Source organism: Pollachius pollachius (assembly GCF_949987615.1).
Source record: "Pollachius pollachius genome assembly, chromosome: 3".
NCBI lineage: Eukaryota > Metazoa > Chordata > Actinopteri > Gadiformes > Gadidae > Pollachius > Pollachius pollachius.
The window spans coordinates 21,285,587-21,303,393 of record NC_136936.1 but is presented as its reverse complement, the minus strand read 5'-3'; the positions used below and the strand labels follow the sequence as shown (position 1 = coordinate 21,303,393).

Sequence of the window (17,807 nt, the reverse complement as noted above, 5' to 3'; positions counted from 1 at the left end):
ATGACTGATAGAATAAATCAGGTGGGGCAGCAGCTATGCTACCCGGGCTCCAACACCTCGTGCCCTAGGGCAGATTTCCATCTGGGGGCCCAGGTAGCTCTGTATACGCTGTTTGTGATGGGCATGCTGGTCACGGTGGTTGGAAACGCCATCGTCATCGTGTCCATAGCTCACTTCAAGCAGCTGCATAGCCCCACTAACGTGCTGGTCCTCTCCTTGGCTCTGGCCGACCTGCTGCTGGGGGTGACCGTGATGCCGTTAAGCACAGTGCGCGCCGTCCAGGGCTGCTGGTTCTACGGCGACACCTTCTGCCTTCTCCACTCCGCCTTTGACATGTTCCTCACCTCCGTCTCCATCTTCCACCTCATCTGCATCGCGGTCGACCGCCATGAGGCCGTGTGCAAACCCCTGCACTACTCCCGCAACATGACCATGGCCGTGGCCTGGCTCATGGTGTCTGCCAGCTGGGCCCTGGCAGCCCTCTACTCCTACTGCCTGATGTACTCCAAGGCAAACATCCGAGGTCTGGAAGATTATCTGGCATCCATATACTGCCTGGGCAGCTGTAACCTGCTGTTTAACAAGCTGTGGGGGACACTGGACACCATCATTGCATTCTTCTTCCCATGCACCGTCATGGTGGGCTTGTACGCAAAGATCTTCCTCGTGGCCAGAGAGCACGCGAGGAAGATTGACGACTTGGGGGGTCACGGCGGGACGTTGAATGGTAAAGGCACAGGCGGGCAGACCAAGCGTTCAGAGCACAAAGCGGCCAAGACTCTTGGTATTGTGGTCGGAGCGTTCATCTTTTGCTGGATGCCGTTCTTCCTGAACTCGATCGCAGACGCCTACACAGGTTTCAGCACGCCTGCGGCCGTCTTCGAGGTGTTTGTTTGGCTGGGTTACTTCAACTCAACCCTAAACCCTGTAATTTATGCCCTCAATTATCCCTGGTTCAGGAAAACATCTCACCTTATTTTCACCCTGAAAATATTCACCAGTGACTCCTCGTCCATGAATGTGACTGTGAATTGAATGTTAGGGTTTTTGTTAATCTGTCTGCTGTAGTATCCATTGTATATTTATTGTTATTTCCTTTTAATTATCCATGTATATTGCTTGGTTCAGGTTGTTCCGGTGCAATGCTTGTCAACCTGTATATCTATTAACAATCGTAATGTATTTATCAAAATTTCTGCTCCTACTATTTAATCGAACCAAGGCCATATCCTTGCATGCTGTATTTTCTCTATTTGGTATATATTTTTCTTTACTTTTTTAAATACTAGGCAATGTATTCATTAATGTATATCTGTTTAAAAAAACATTATTGTTGCTGCATGTTTGCTTGTAGATCCAGAGGATTTACTTACCTGTTGATATTCAATGTGCAAGGATGCCTTTTATCCATCCCCGAGAGAAAGTCACATTTGGCGTCTCATCCCTTTGGTGGGACTGAAATATTTTTGTCCGTTCTTAGGAAGGGACTGCTTCTTTTCATTCAGATATTATATTCAACACGTTGAGTATCCCTATAACCCTTACTATTAGATAAGATTTGTTAAATATATATATATATATGTATTTAAATAACACTTTTGTCATGAGGCAAAGATTGAGAGCAAGTGTTGGGAGAATGGAAATAAATACATTTTGCAGATGTCAAACATTTTGGGAATAAACAAATGAAAACACTGAGAAATAAAATACCCTTTTTCATGAAAATAATCTTTCATTTGCATTGCGCAACGACATTATAACGATTTTCCCTTATATTAATGAGAAGCTAGAGTGTAGACATTATAATACTGGATATAAAAATGTTTTCAGTTCGGAATACATATACAATAACAGTTTTTAACAATCAACTACATACATTGACCACAATCTATTACAAAAACATGTAAAATACATAGGAAAACAGGTAACACAATGACATCACAGCCAGCTTGGATGGTAGACAAAAGCCTCTTTCACATTTGATTTGTGTCACACAATGATGGAAGTTTCTTATGCCTGTAACTGTGGGTTCACTCTATGCTTTACATAAACTTTAGGTTCAGGTTGAGCATAAGAAAGCAATTATATAAATGGAAATATGTAGGTTTGTGAGTTAAGTTTTGGCAATGTTTTTGTTTGGTTAAAATCTAATTTTGCCTCTGCTACATTTGATAGTAATTATTTAATGAAATAATATTATTATAATATATAATATACAATAATACAACATGAAATGTATATATCCTGCTTTATAGAAACAAAATTTAAAACAGAAAATCTGTCCTAAAAATCTAAACAATACATTTTTAAGTAATTTGCACAATCCCTCTGAGTCACACAAAATGTGTCTGAGTCTGAATGTGTTTGAGTCTTTATTCTATATGTTTGTTATTCTATGTGGAGAATTTTCTTATGATTCTATATTGATTTAATAGTATTATTTAACATTTAAACATACGTGTACGATTATAAGTTTAAAACGTTCAAAAATGAACCAAAATATCAACAGAATTTGAAGAAATTACCTTTTTCAGGTTATGTCAAAGACGTGTGTCGCAGAGATATTTGCTTAAGTTAGCAGCTAGCCCCACTATCACCAGCCGGTATCGTCTTGTAATACAACTTTAATCCTCAAGATGTCACCGCCACTGCAGCGTCTAGTCTGTCCGCAGTCAAAAATGAGAGGATGAGAGTAGCTGCCCAGAGGGCTTATTCTAACCTCTTGTCCATAATGTCAAAGAAAATAAATGATATAAACAGAACATTGGAAATTAAGACTTAACAGACTTGCTGTTGCTTTCCATCGCTTGAGTAAGCTGTTTGTGAGTAAAGGAACTAAGTATGATGCTGAGCTCAATGCAACATTTCTAATGAACTGGGAAGGGGAAAAGAGTTAATGGTGCGGTTGGCTATGTAGCATTAGCATATGCTACACGTGAACATCCTAAGATGGCGCAATTTGATTGATTCGCTATCTCGGGATATTGGGCAATATCCCATGATTGAGGTCTCAAACTCGTGATATTGTTTTCATCGCAAAATGTCTGTCTCGTCACGCTTATAAAAACAAATAAATCCCGGCAGAAAGTGTTATCTTGTTTATTTTTGGATTGTCCACGTGTAGTATATACTAAAACAATGAAACACCTTGGGTCTCGGGGTCTATTCCCAACTATTCACTTCGCCGTCGCCGAATTAATGTTAAACAGCTTATGACGGTAGCTACTTGCATATTGTACTGACCCAATACAAATATAGAACAGTCAAGTATCAAGAGGGGAGATTGTTAAGTTAAATTAGTTGGCCACTCTATTATATTTACTACGGTAGCAGGTAATCGACTTGTGTGGACTTCCTGGAAACATGGACCTACCGGTCACGCACAGACTTGGAAAACAGTCTTTTTTAATAAACTTGTGGTACCCTAACTAAGTTGTTGATGCTTTGTTTTATGTGTAGGGACCATAATCATGCTACTGCAGAGGTTTGGTGGTATTTTAAGCAATATTAAAGTGGTTAAAAAATGCTGATTTGGAAGCGTTTGCGGTGCCCCTACCAAATAACATGGAAGCCAAACATTGCGCCGGGCAAAATCAATGCTTGATTTTCAATGAAAAAAGTATCTGGAGGGCTTATTTGATGGGTATACATGCCAAAACAAAGACCCTGGGTTAAATTTTTGCCGGAATTACACTTTAAGACCCACAATCCCCAGATAGACTGGGGAACTGGACGAGTCATGTGTTGGAGCACACACTGTCTGCACTCCGCCCAGTCTCCTCGGGCGCCGGAGCCTGGGACCGCTTCCACACCTCCTAACCTGTCCTCCGTCCTGGAGGAGTACCACGACCTCTGTGTGTTCTTCAGTAAATCCCACGCCCTGTCCTTGCCCCCGCACCGCCCTTATGATTGTGCTATTGACCTCCTTCCCGGGTCCCCCCTGCCTAGCAGCCGCCTGTTCAATCTCTCCCGCACTGAACGTGAGTCCATGGAGGAGTATATCGGGGAATCCCTCGCCGCCGGAATCATCCACCTGTCCTCTTCACCTGTAGGAGCGGGATTCTTCTTTGTGAGTAAGAAGGACCGCTCTCTCCATCCCAGTATCGACTACCGTGGCCTGAACGACATCATCGTCAAAAATAAGTATCCCTTGCCCCTCATCAGTGCCGCCCTCGTCCCCCTCAACGGAGCCCCAGTTTTCTCAAAATTGGACCTGCGCAACGTGTACACCTTGGTCCGCATCCGGGAGGGAGATGAGTGGAAGACTGCGTTAAACACCCCATTGGGCCACTACGAATATTTAATTATGCCCTTCAGGCTCACCAACGCCCCCACTGTCTTTCAGTCCCTGGTTAATAATGTCCTCCGGGACATGTTGAACCACCCCGTCTTCATCTACATTGACGATATCCTGATCTTCTCGAGGTCCGTGGAGGAGCACGGGTTCACGTCTGACAGGTCCTGCAACGGTTGCTCGAGAACCGACTGTAAGTCAAGGTGATGAAGTGCAAGTTCCATGTCCAATCCATCTCCTTCCTGGGCTACATTATTAGAAAAGGCCAGGTAAGGATGGATCCATCCAAGGTCTCTGCGGTGGCTGAGTGGCCCTCTCCCCCTACCCACAAGAGACTGCAACAGTTCCTAGGCTTCGCTAATTTTTACCGCCACTTCATACGCGGCTACAGCCAAGTTGTGGAACCCCTCATGGCCCTTACTTCCTCCAAGAGTCCCTTCTCGTGGACGCCGGGGGCCGAGACCGCCTTTCAGGGTCTCAAGGAGCGGTTCGTATCTGCGCCTATCCTTTTTCAACCCAATCCCTCTCTCCAGTTTGTGGTGGAGGTCAACGCCTCTGACACGTCGTTGGCGTGGTTCTCTCCCAGCGCTCCCCCTCCGACCACAAGCTCCACCCATATGCCTTCTTCTCCCGCCGGCTGTTCCTGCCAGAACGTAACTATGACATTGGCAAACGCAAGCTCCTGGCCCGAAAGCTTGAACTGGAGGAGTGGCGACATTGGTTGGAGGGTGCGGAGCATCCGTTCATCGTGTGGACCGACCACTGCAACCTGGCCTATATCCAGTCCGCTAAGAGGTTAAACTCCCGACAGGCAAGATTGGCCATACTCTTTGGCCGTTTTAATTTCTCCCTTACCTACCGTCCCGGATCCCGGAACGTTAAGCCGGACGCCCTGTCCCACCTGTACTCTCCCGAGGACTCTTGTCCAGACCCAGAACCCATCCTGCCACCCGCTTGTCTTATTGCCACACTCACCTGGGAGGTTGAGTCCGCCGTACACCTGGCGCAGGCGGAGCAGCCAGACACCCGTACAGGTCCCCCCAACCGCTTGTTCGTCCCAGACGCTGTGCGGTCCAGGGTACTTGTCTGGGCTCATTCCTCCAGGTTCACCTGCCACCCAGGCATCACCCGCACTTTGGACTTCATCCGCCGGCGACTCTGGTGGTCCACCATGGACGCAGATGTCCGCTTTTTCATTTTGGTGTGCGCAACCTGCGCCTGGAATAAAACCTCGACCCGTCCCCGTTCCGGTCTGATACGACCACTACCCATCCCCAGCCATCCTTGGTCACACAACATCGCCCTGGACTACGTCACCAGCCTGCCCACGTCCGAGGGCAACATCACCGTCCTATCCGTGGTTGACCGTTTCTCTAAGGCCGCACACTTCACAGCACTCCCCAAGCTTCCGTCCTCAAGGGAGACCGCAGATCTCCTGGTAAGGCACGTGTTCCGCCTGCATGGCATCCCAGCGGACATCGTCTCTGACAGAGCCCCCCCGGTTTAACTCCCAGGTTTGGCATGCGTTCTGCGTGGCTCTGGGTGCCACACCCAGACTCTCCTCCGGGTTCCACCCCCAGTCAAACGGACAATCTGAGCAGGCCAACCAGGAGGGGCTACTGTTACGACGCCTCCTGCTACACCGCCCAATACCCCCATCTAGTGGTCGCTTGACTCCACTGGCCCTCATTCTCCCGATACACCTGCCATCAATCTCCAATCTCCACTCCCTACTTCAGCCGGGATCTCCATTCAACCGGCGCCTGTTCATTGTTTACAACTACCCAGTCAGTATCGGCTCTACCAGTGTATTGCAAAGATCTGCTGGTTTTCCCTGTTCCTCCTAGTAACCCTCTTCCCACTCCTTTAGTTCTCCGTCCGTCACCCTGCTTACCTGTTGCCGAAGCTTTGCCTGCCTGACTACCCGCCTGTCGGTGAACCCTTGCCTGCCTGACTGACCGCCTGTCGCTGAAGCCTTGCCTGCCTGACTACCTGCCTGTCACCGAGCTCATGTCTGCCTGACTGCCTGCCTGCCAATTAACAAACACTTGCTTGTCCGACCATCGCTTGCCTTGCCCTGGCTAGTCATTTACCCCTGTCCCAATAAACCCAACTTCCTTTTACTCCGTCTCCGCCTCCCTGTGTCGAGCATGGGTCCCCTCGTTCTGTCCCCCTAACAACACATAAACTAGTTGGCCTAGATGCAGGTGCATTCATCAAGATTTCTTGATAAAAAGGAGACAAATTAATAACTTTCCATCAAATGAGAAAATGCCCCAGTTGAAAACATTGCATTGGGGCAATAGTGGCCTTTTATGGAAGACGTTAGGATGGCGGGTATGAATTTAGTGCGTTGTGTCTCTGGAGATTCTGTACCACTCACACTTGCTTTATTGATCACATCTCAATGACCTCTTAGTAATGAGGAGCAGGTCACTCCTCTGATCTCACCTGGCGATAGTAATCCCTTAGTTCTGAATCTTTGGGCCTTCAGGTTTGTGTGTAAAATATTATTAATAATAATTATAAATGTTATATTTTGAGACATTCAATGGTGGCAAACTATTTAGTTTTCATTTGGGATCATGTGAACCTTGCAAAATTGACCAAGCATCTTCCAATAGATAATGGGTATACATGATTATTATTGTTTTGACAACTTTGACATCATGAGCAGTAACATCAAAGGATTTAGGTCTGATATTAACAAACCTAGGGTGAGGGGACTGATCATTGGAAGCCATGGCCGGAGAGGCCAAGTTTATGCTTGCACACACACGAATGTGTGTGCAAGTATATGTTTGTGTTTTTCTGCTTTTCAACTTATTCTCCTCATCTTTCATCAAAAATAAAACAAAGTACAACTATGGACATAGTAAATAGATTATATGTCGAAAACACATTAAATACAATAAAAAAACGTATTGTAGGGGACATTGTGTTCATTTTAATTTAAAACAACGGTGACAGGGGTACGCATGAAAACATTTCCCCAAAGGAAGTTTGTTGTGGTAACATCTGTATGTATTTACCTGATGGTTCACTAGTGTTCTGAGAGATGTATATATATCATGCTCTGTGAGGCTTAGACACACTGCCCCGCCCAGATGTCATGCTGAGCTGGAATGAGTGTGTGTGTCTGTGTATGTTAACAATGACTGATAGAATCAATCAGGTGGAGAAGCAGCTATGCTACCCGGGCTCCAACACCTCGTGCCCTAGGGCCGATTTCCATCTGGGGGCCCAGGTGGCTCTGTACACGCTGTTTGTGATGGGCATGCTGGTCACGGTGGTTGGAAACGCCATCGTCATCGTGTCCATAGCTCACTTCAAGCAGCTGCACAGCCCCACTAATGTGCTGGTCCTCTCCTTGTCTCTGGCCGACCTGCTGCTGGGGGTGACCGTGATGCCGTTCAGCACAGTGCGCGCCGTCCAGGGCTGCTGGTTCTACGGCGACACCTTCTGCCTTCTCCACTCCGCCTTCGACATGTTCTTCACCTGCAACTCCATCTTCCACCTCATCTGCATCGCGGTCGACCGCCACGAGGCTGTGTGCAAACCCCTGCACTACTCCCGCAACATCACCATGGCCGTGGCCTGGCTCATGGTGTCTGCCAGCTGGGCCCTGGCCGCCCTCTACTCCTACTGCCTGATATACTCCAAGGCAAACATCCGAGGTTTGGAAGATTATCTGGCATCCATATACTGCCTGGGCAGCTGTAACCTGCTGTTTAACAAGCTGTGGGGGACATTGGACACAATCATTGCATTCTTCTTGCCGTGCACCGTCATGGTGGGCTTGTACGCAAAGATCTTCCTCGTGGCCAGAGAGCACGCGAGGAAGATTCACAACATGGGCGGTCATGTCGGGACGTTGAATGACAAAGGCGCAGGTGGGCAGACCAAGCGTTCAGAGCACAAAGCGGCCAAGACTCTGGGTATTGTGGTTGGAGCGTTCATCTTTTGCTGGATGCCGTTCTTCCTGAATTCAATCGCCGATGCCTACACAGGTTTCAGCACGCCTGCGGCCGTCTTCGAGGTATTTGTTTGGCTGGGTTACTTCAACTCAACCCTAAACCCTGCTATTTATGCCCTCAATTATCCCTGGTTCAGGAAAACCTCTCGCATTATTTTCACCCTGAAAATATTCACCAGCGACTCCTCGTCCATGAATGTGACTGTCAATTGAATGTTAGGGTTTTTGTTAATCTGTCTGCTTGAGTATACATTGTATATTTATTATTATTTTCTTATTATTATCCATGTATATTGCTTGGTTCAGGTTGTTCCGGAGCAATGCTCATCAACCAGTATATCTATTAACAATCGTAATGTATTCATCAACATTTCTGCTCCTACTAGTTAATTGAACCATGCTATGATATCATTTCAAGACAGTCAAGAAGTTTATAAGGCTGTAAGGCCATATCCTTACATGCTGTATTTTCTCTATTTTGTATATATTTTTCTTTACTTTTTTTGATACTGGGTAATATATTTATTAATGTATATCTGTTTAAAAAAAAACATTAAAAAACATTGTTGCTGCATGTTTGCTTGGAGATCCAGAGAATTTACTTACCTGTTTATATTCAATGTGCAAGGATGCCTTTCATCCATGCCCGAGAGAAAAGTCACATTGGGCATCTCGTCCCTTTGGTGGGACTGAAATATTTTTGTCCGTTCTTAGGAAGGGACTGCTTCTTTTCACTCAGATAATATATTCAACACATTGATGATTCCCTGTAACCCTTACTATTAGATAAAAAAAATTAAATATGTGTCCAATATTTTCTCAAGGGAACTGCTATTTAAATAACACTTTTGTCATGAGGCAAAGATTGAGAGCAAGTGTTTTGAGAATGGAAATAAATACATTTCACACATGTTAAACATTTTGGGAATAAACAAATGCAAACACTGAGAAATAAAATAAATCTTTTTCATGAAAATAATCTTTAATTTGCATTGACAACGACATTATAAAGATTTCCCCTTATATTAATGAGAAGCTACAATGTAGACATTATAATACTGGATATAAAAATGGTTTCAGTTCGGAATACACATACAATAACAGTTTTTAACAATCAACTGCATACATTGACCACAATCTATGACAAAAACATATAAAATACAAACGAAAACAGATGAAACAATGACATCACAGCCAGCTTGGATGGTAGACAAAAGCCTCTTTCAGATTTTAAGTGTGTCACACAATACTATAGTTTTGTATGCCTGTGAGTGTGGGTTCACCGTATGCTTTACATCAGGGGTCGGCAAGTTTGGCCTCGGCCAATTTTTTTTCCAGCCAGTAGTTGGCGGGCCAGAACATTATCAAAGGCTAGTTCAAAGAATTGATTGATGAAAGTGCATCTGGAACTGCGACACAGGCCTGTCAGCTGGCTTAGTCATATGCCTACCAAGCACTAGATGACATTAAAATAAGTACATATAAACAAGTGTATGCCCTAAATGTCATGACTGATCACGTTATAAACAGCAAACGCGATTGTGATTATTGCATTAAAAAATAAAAATAAGTTATTTCATAATGTAGCCAAGCGGGGGACATCCCGTTGGTATTTGAATGACTTTATTTGCTGATTTCCTCCCCCAATAACTCTTAGTCCTAACCCTAAATATGAAGATAAAGTGAAAAAGTTGTGCAGTTGTCAGCCTGGTTCTCCAGCGAAGTCTGCCAGGTAAAAGTGTCCTTAGTAAGGGTCTCATTGTATGTATTGGGAAAAATAGTCTGCCTAGTTACTTGAACAGATAAACTGAGACGGAGAGGAGATAAAATTGTCTGCACAAGGGCCTCAGATTTATTTAGTAAGGTGAAAAAGGTTATACTGAGCTATAGAGCGCAAGAGATCGATCGAGCGAAAATGTCTAAGTCCCTCACAGCACTGAGGTCGTCCGGAGCTTCGCCTCTGTAGAGGTTCTGCTTCAAATGAGCATAATGTCCTTCAGAGTGTATCAGTCTTATGTGTTTTCTTCTAGCGAATTGTGTGTTGCGAGTTGTGTGTGTCAAGGCTGGTGTGGGGGTTTCTCGAGAACACCTGCCTGGCCTTGAGCACCCCGGGCTGTGGCCGAGTGTTATAAGCAGATAGATTCGAATGAGTGTGTGCATTGTGTGAGCATCTGACGGCCTCTATTGTTGGGACATGTCTTCACCATGGGCCTTTACGTGTGCCTATATCTGTACTGTATATGTGGTGTGTTTGTTAGGTTATTTTGGCCATCATATGCAAAGGCCACACGTCAAGCCGCTCCTCCTTTCCTGTCGGCATATTTGGCGGTGTATATGCCGTCTTATGCATGCCTTTTTCGCTGCATGGTCCACACGTTTACACTGCCGAGGTAAATTGCCTGCTTGAGCTAGCACCCCAATTTACCCTCCCGGGTACCTACACATATATGCGGTTTATTGGGTTTCATTCTGATGTAAATGTGATCTACGAGAGAGACGCAGAGGAACTGTCCTTACGAGGCTTTTGTCGGGATAAAAAACAAGTGGTCAGCAAAATAAAGAATATGTTGGCGTTTTTACACTTATGAATAGTTTATCGCGTTTGTAGCCTACACTCAGATGTGAACTCATTCTTGCATGTGGGTGTCTTCATTTTTGGAAAATGAAAACATTCAGGAACATACAAATTATTCCAAAGAGGTCTAGACTCCATGTGCAGCCCCGCCTTCTCCAGTGAACCAAGAAAGCCTGCGCCGTGACAAACGGTGGATTTTACCCCTCGGTTTTACACAGGAAACTTGAGATAAGACGGTGAAATCGCCGGGCGTGCCAAGCCTCGACCGGCAAAACGGCTTGGCAGTGTAGAAAGGCCTTATGGTGGAGAGAGGGCAGTAGTGCGCACCTAAAAAAGCAGCCAACTATTCTTAAAACACTTCACACAACACAACATAACACAACACACACACACTCACACACACACCACGGCGGGTGCTGAGTGCACACACACACACACACACACACACACACACACACACACACACACACACACACACACACACACCACGGCGGGTGCTGATTGACTGCGAGCACACACACCCACAGGCACATATACACACACCATGGCGGCTGCTGACTGACTGCGCACACAAACAAACCTCTGTTCCTAGCCTACTCACCGCTAGAAGAGGTGTTGGTGAAGTATCCTCATAAGAGACTCTACTTGCGTTAAACAGCAAAGTCTCAGAGCTTGGCGTCTTAAATGTTTTGTGGACTTTTATCAACAACTCCTGCCTTTCTCTGGCAGTACCACACAAAAATACGTAATGTTGGGTCGCAATGGTTGTTGTATATAGGCCTATAGAGCAGGGTTCCGTTTCATTGAATATTGCATAGTTTCCAATAACTCCCGCTCAGCCCCTCGCAGCTTATGCATGACCATGACGAGTGTGTCTCTAACCTTCCGGGAGTAGTAGCAGGATTTGATACATTTGAATTCAAAAACGTTCACTACTTATTACTTTACTTTCCCGTTTCTTAATTTACTGTAGATACATGGACAAACATCATAGCCCTATCATCACTTAGTGTTTATTGTATAAATCTATACAAAATAGCATATAAAACCCTCTGGAAGAACAATTTCCCTGTCTGCACAAAGAAATACCTCACTGTAAAATCCACAAACAACAGGATAAAGTAGGTCAATCAGTAGCAACACACAAGTTTCAAAACACAGGCTTTGGGAAACATGAGAACAAAAATTAAGTGGTCAATGAAAAATATAAAAAGGTCACTTTGTCCCATACAATTAAAACAGAAATGCACTTAATGCACGGTGACACATGCTGTTACTTTATGTTGTCCAAAGGCTGAATGAACCTGATCTATTTCGCAAGCTATGACATCGTAAGTTTGTCTTCCTCTCACCCTCTTGCAGGCAAGAGCAACCTTCATAAGCAGTTTTAAAGTAATGCTGTCTATCCAGTGTCATTCCTTATGAGGCACCGAAATTTACGTTACTGTTCGATCTCGTTACAACCGTTTACGTCGGAACCGGTTCCCTACTGGAACCGAGTTTCGGTGTTCAACCCTATTCCTAAGTAACTTTTGTTGCTGGCGGACCAAATTTTGTCCGCGGTGGTGGACACATGATTCAGGAAGGATTTTAAAATTATTTTGAGCTTCGATTCCATGTCGGTATAACACTTCTTCAGGTAGGCTAATGGGAAAATATTTTCCTGTCGGATGTTGGCTTGCGAGTCCGGGTATTTTATCTAGTATTTTTCTAAATCTGGGCGACTCAATAGTCGACAAGGAAAGCTTGTCTTCTACAATGAACCCTGCAACCAGCCTGTCTTGCTGTGTCACCAAAGATATTTTAAATGTAATGTGTTACTTTACTTCGTTACCCAAAAAAGTAATACCGTTACTGTAACGCATAAAGGGCCAGCATTAGCGTTACAAAGTAACGCGTTACTTTGTGACGCCAATGCCGAAAAAGTAACGCGTTACTTTGTAACAACACTGCCGGCCCATTACATTTAATCTAACAGATATAGATATTCGATATTCTTAAAAAATAAAAAATAAAAAAACAAAAATGTATATATATATAACTTCAAAATAATCTGGCGGGCCAGTTAAGGCCCACAAGACACATAACTGAACATTTAAGACATATAACTTGAACATTTTAACATTTTTGTAAGATTATAAGTTTAAAAAATGAAAAATGAAAATTAACTTTAATATCAACAGAATTTGAAGAAATAACCTTTTTTCAGGTTACGTCAAAGACGTGTGTTGCAGAGATATTTGCTTAAGTTAGCAGCTAGCCCCGCTAGCACCAGCCGGTATCATCATGTAATACAACTTTAATCCTCATGATGTCACTGTCACTGCAATGTCCAGTCTGCCCGCAGTCAAACATGAGAGGATGAGAGTAGCTGCCCAGAGGGCTTATTATAATGCTGCTATCCATTTGGATGGTACGCTGGTACGTGCAAGTGGAAAGTGGCAAATCTCCAAGCTTTCTTGCGGCATTTCACTAAGGCACGCCCCCTTTTGGTCGTAGTATCTCGTCGCTTTCAAAGTAGAGCGAGCAGAGCTGTACAACTCGCAAAGAAGATGGCTGCGCCCATAGTTAATGGGGGTAGAGATGTATTCTCTTTGTATTTGTACCATGTTGGTGGATTTAATGTCTTTTTGAAGTCCTCTTACACACTTGATTTCATTGTTGCTTTAAACCGGTCAAAGAAAATAAATGATGGAAACAGAACATTGTAAATTAAGACTTAAAGGGGAGCTATGCAACTTTTTTGGCTTAATTTACCTCAACATAACAGGTTAAGAGTCATTGTGATGGCTCTATAACACTTTATGGGTCGATTGGTCGCTGTTTCGACTCCCCCTAGCGCATCTTAGCGGAAAAAGGGAATATGCACATTTCTGCCGGTGACCCGCGGCCCACTCTCGCGGGAGTCTCGGGTCTCACGAAGCACCGAATTGCTTTACAGCACTACAGACCCACAAACTCGGAACCGGCTCGATATAAACACACGTAGCGAAGGGATTGTTACATTCATCATGGATGACTTGCAGTGGCTGTGTTGCTCTTGAAATTGTAAGTACCCTTGGGTGAACTTTGTCCTCTTTCTATTGTGGTTTCTTGATGTTGATAGTCTCTGTAAAAATGTGTTTGCTCGACCATTTTGTTGAGCCCTGTGTGTTTCTAGCTTGCTTGCTTGCTGGGGTGTTAGCGTACTCACTACCAAACACGTTTGTTTTCATGGTTGTTTTGCTTTTCGTCTGTCTCGTCCCCCAGATACAGGCTAAATCCCAGAATTCAGGTTATTGTTTATTTAGATCACTAGACCACTATTCGAATGCCTCCGATTTTTCTAAGAGTGTATAGCCTATATCATGTGATATGTCCGGCTGGCCATATAATGCAGTACCCTGCACGAGAGCTGCTAGTTAGCACATATTCATCGGTAACAGAACTGTTCCGATGCGGGAACCTCCAGTATAGCTTTAGCCATGTTATACCTTTGGTGTAGGTCCCCGCTTGTAAACATGTTTGTAAAAAGATTGCTTTGTAATTTTTCTTAGTTACAAGCGTTGGCAAACAGCATTGTTATGAGGCTTGAGGCTTGATGACCCAAGACGGCTCAGCCTGCCTGCCCCGGTACAGCCACCACCCAAATCCGAACTTGTGCGGGTACAAGTGTCACGAGGAAGTCCAGAGAACCCTCAAGAAGATGTTACACAGCAGCCGTAAGGAAAAAAGCAAACCATGAAGAACTGTCACTTGCAATCTTTCAATATCCAAAATAAATATTTTGCTAGCTGAAGTGTGTATTATTGAACAAATGAAAAAACGTGGTGCAAACATCTGTTATTTAAAAAAATGGAAACATTTTAAAACCATATACAATTATATTTATTTACAATGTTTATTTGCTGGTGTGACCTTCGTAATACTGCTTCTGCTGATATTTGAATTAACCTCAGGAGGACAGGTTGGATGGAGCACTGGACTGGCTTCATTTCTTATATCTGCAACATGGGACAGTAAACACGACCAGTGTGCAATTAACGGAAAAGCCTTGCAGTCTGTTCTTGCGCGTGCCTCAGAGCGAGGACTTACTCAAAACACATCCATTATTACAAGCCTGTATGCCTACTTGCCTTATGTCAGCACATATCACGACTAGCATCTGCTGAAGAACTCGCCTCTTGCGGCTTCTCAGACTCATTTGTCTTCGATTTCTTTATAAATCCGAAATTTGCGCCCCCACGCTTCAATGGTGAGGCCAAGAATTGCATGCAGGACGGTATCTTTATTAAAGGGAAATAGTGATGGATCACCCTCATGCGCAAATCATACATTAAAAATAGCCTAATTTTGCAAATGATCTATGATTATGACAATACAAAAAAAAAGGAAATGCATGGGAAAAAACAGCATTTTGCCAATATTTTAGAGACCCCCCCAAAATTTCACTAATCATGTTTACAGGGGAGCTCATGTCTCATTAAGGGCTCCCCTGTAGTTCGCACCCTGCTTATAAATAAAATATAAAAACATAAAAGATCCTAATGGTCTGTAATAGTGAGTAAAAGTCAATAAATAAATGTTATTATTTGTATTGACAACATTCAGAATTAGCTCAACTTACATAACATTAGTCTAACATCAAAACAGAGCATTCACATTTTTGAGCATCACTCAGTTTTGCAATCACAAGTCCAAAATAAAGCCTATACTGCCACCTCATGGCATTAAAACATAGCAGCCATGCCCAAAACACAAAGAAAAATCCAGTGTAAAAGAGCACTCACATATTAACTACACATAACAACATTGCATATAAAACAGTACAAATAAACATACCTGCAACAAGGGACAGTAAACACGACCAGTGTGCAATTAATGGAAAAGCCTTGCAGTCTGTTCTCGCTCGCACTACTAAAGAGGAGCTTGGCACTAGCATATACAGGTCACGTACACCTCGTGCTGAAAGTAGCTAGCTAAAACATTCCTCACACATGTTGGCAGCTAGCCCAAAGACTATTCACACACTACGGCAACAATTCGTCACAAAGCAATAAAACTACTGGTTTTAAAAATGCCTCATTAGTCAAGCATGTTATACAACAAATGCTGATAGTTTACACCTCATATGAACCGTAGTTTTCATTTATAACTGACTTTATGTCAGAGCGAACAGAACATCAACTTACCCACAGCGTAACAGCATTTTACTTCTGAGCGCAAAACAAAATGCTCAGCATCAAAGGAGACATATTATGATGTTTTCCCAACAAGTAAACATAGTATTTAAGGTTCCAGAAAACATGTTTTTGAAGCTGTTTGCTGGAAATAGCTTTTAGGAAAAAAAAATATTGTCTACCGCTATTCCCCTCTGTTTCAGTCCCTTCAGAATGCGCTGTTTCTGGTGTCTGTAGCATTGATGCAAATGAGCTGCTGCCCATTGACCAATGAGCTTTCAGACTGAACCACAGCATGTAGGAGAAAGGATTGTTGCCGTTTGCTGACTCCTGGAGCTCTATATCTATATAATATAATATAACATAATAATATTGTATACTTTTGTATTTATATAATATATCTAATATCACGGCCAAAAGCTATGTGCGCCTCGGATGATATTATGAATAATAAAGACTGTGTCTGACGTCTCTGGTACTTCCACAAGTAAAGACTCGTAGTGGGGGATATCTCGGCCATGGTTGAGAAGAATTGGGGGGAAGGTATCATGTATTTACAAAGTTATATGTTTTATATTTTGGTAGGCAGTGCAAAACTTGCTTGTCTTTGTCCAGAAAGACCACGTTTTAAATTGTTATTAACTGAATGGATAATATATCATGAATTATGACAAGATACCGTTTCCTTAAATTACAATTGAATGTGATACAATATAATATGATGTAGGTTATTTTTACCACTTTTTATGGTTTTACGATAACACTGAGGCCACATTGGCCAGCTGTATTACAACTAACTTAGCACAGTGCAATTTTTAACCAATGCTACTCCACCACTTAACAGACCAGTAGAGTGAAGTCAGGACAGGCACTAATGTTTTAGAGCAGCATTGTAACAACCAAACATTGAATACCTGGCAAATAAAAGTCCCCGACTTATCCGGGGCACAACACAGATTGAACCCGAATCCGACGGCCTCTCTGTCCAGAGCACACGGCCTGGGGCCCGAGGGGGAGAGGAGGTTGTCCCTGTCGTCAGGTCGGTTCTGGTCCTCTTTTATGTCCTCATCAGAGAACAGCACGGGGTTAGGTCCAACTGTCATGATGGAAAGAGTATGACAACATCGTATTTTAATACACATAAACTAGTTGGCCTAGGTGCAGGTGCATTTTCCAAGTTTTCTCAATAAAAAGGAGACCAATCAATAACTTTCCATCAAATGAGAAAATGCCAAAGTTGAATATATTGCATTGGGGGAATAATAGCCTATTATGGAAGACCTTAGGATGGCGGTTGTGAATCTAGTGCTTTGTGTCTATGGAGATTCTGTACCACACACACTTGCTTTGTTGATCACATCCAATGACCTCTTATTCATATTGAGCAGTTGACTCCTCTGATCTCACCTGGCGATAGTAATCCCTTAATTCCGAATCTTTGGGACTTCAGGTTTGTGTGTAAAATATTAATGATAATTATAAATGTTTTATTTTGAGACACTCAATGGTGGCAAACTATTTATTTTTCATTTGGGATCATGTGAAACTTGCAACATTTACCAAGCATCTTCCAATAGATAATGGGTATAGATGATTATTATCGCTTTGACAACTTTGACATCATTGGCAGTAACATCAAAGGATTTAGGTCTGATATTAACAAACCTAGGGTGAGGGGACTGATCATTGGAAGCCTTGGCTTGAGAGGCCAAGTTTGTGCATGCACACACACACAAATGTGTGTGCACTGCTTTTCAACTTATTCTGCTCATCTTGGTCAAAAATGAAACAAAGCGCCACTAT

At 43.4% G+C, this 17,807-nt stretch overlaps 2 protein-coding genes across 2 annotated transcripts; both read left to right on the top strand.

Annotated features, from left to right (window-relative positions):
- On the top strand, positions 1-1,035 carry LOC307073767 (trace amine-associated receptor 13c-like; the record flags this gene model as incomplete). The annotated part of the gene is made up of 1 exon (XM_079733727.1): positions 1-1,035. One exon carries the CDS (start codon positions 1-3, stop codon positions 1,033-1,035), a length of 1,035 nt encoding a protein of 344 aa, XP_079589853.1.
- Positions 1,036-7,448: 6,413 nt separating this feature from the next.
- LOC307073766 (trace amine-associated receptor 13c-like) lies at positions 7,449-8,483 on the top strand (the record flags this gene model as incomplete). Its single annotated transcript, XM_079733726.1, has 1 exon — positions 7,449-8,483. One exon carries the CDS (start codon positions 7,449-7,451, stop codon positions 8,481-8,483), a length of 1,035 nt encoding a protein of 344 aa, XP_079589852.1.
- Between the last annotated feature and the right edge of the window lie 9,324 nt (positions 8,484-17,807).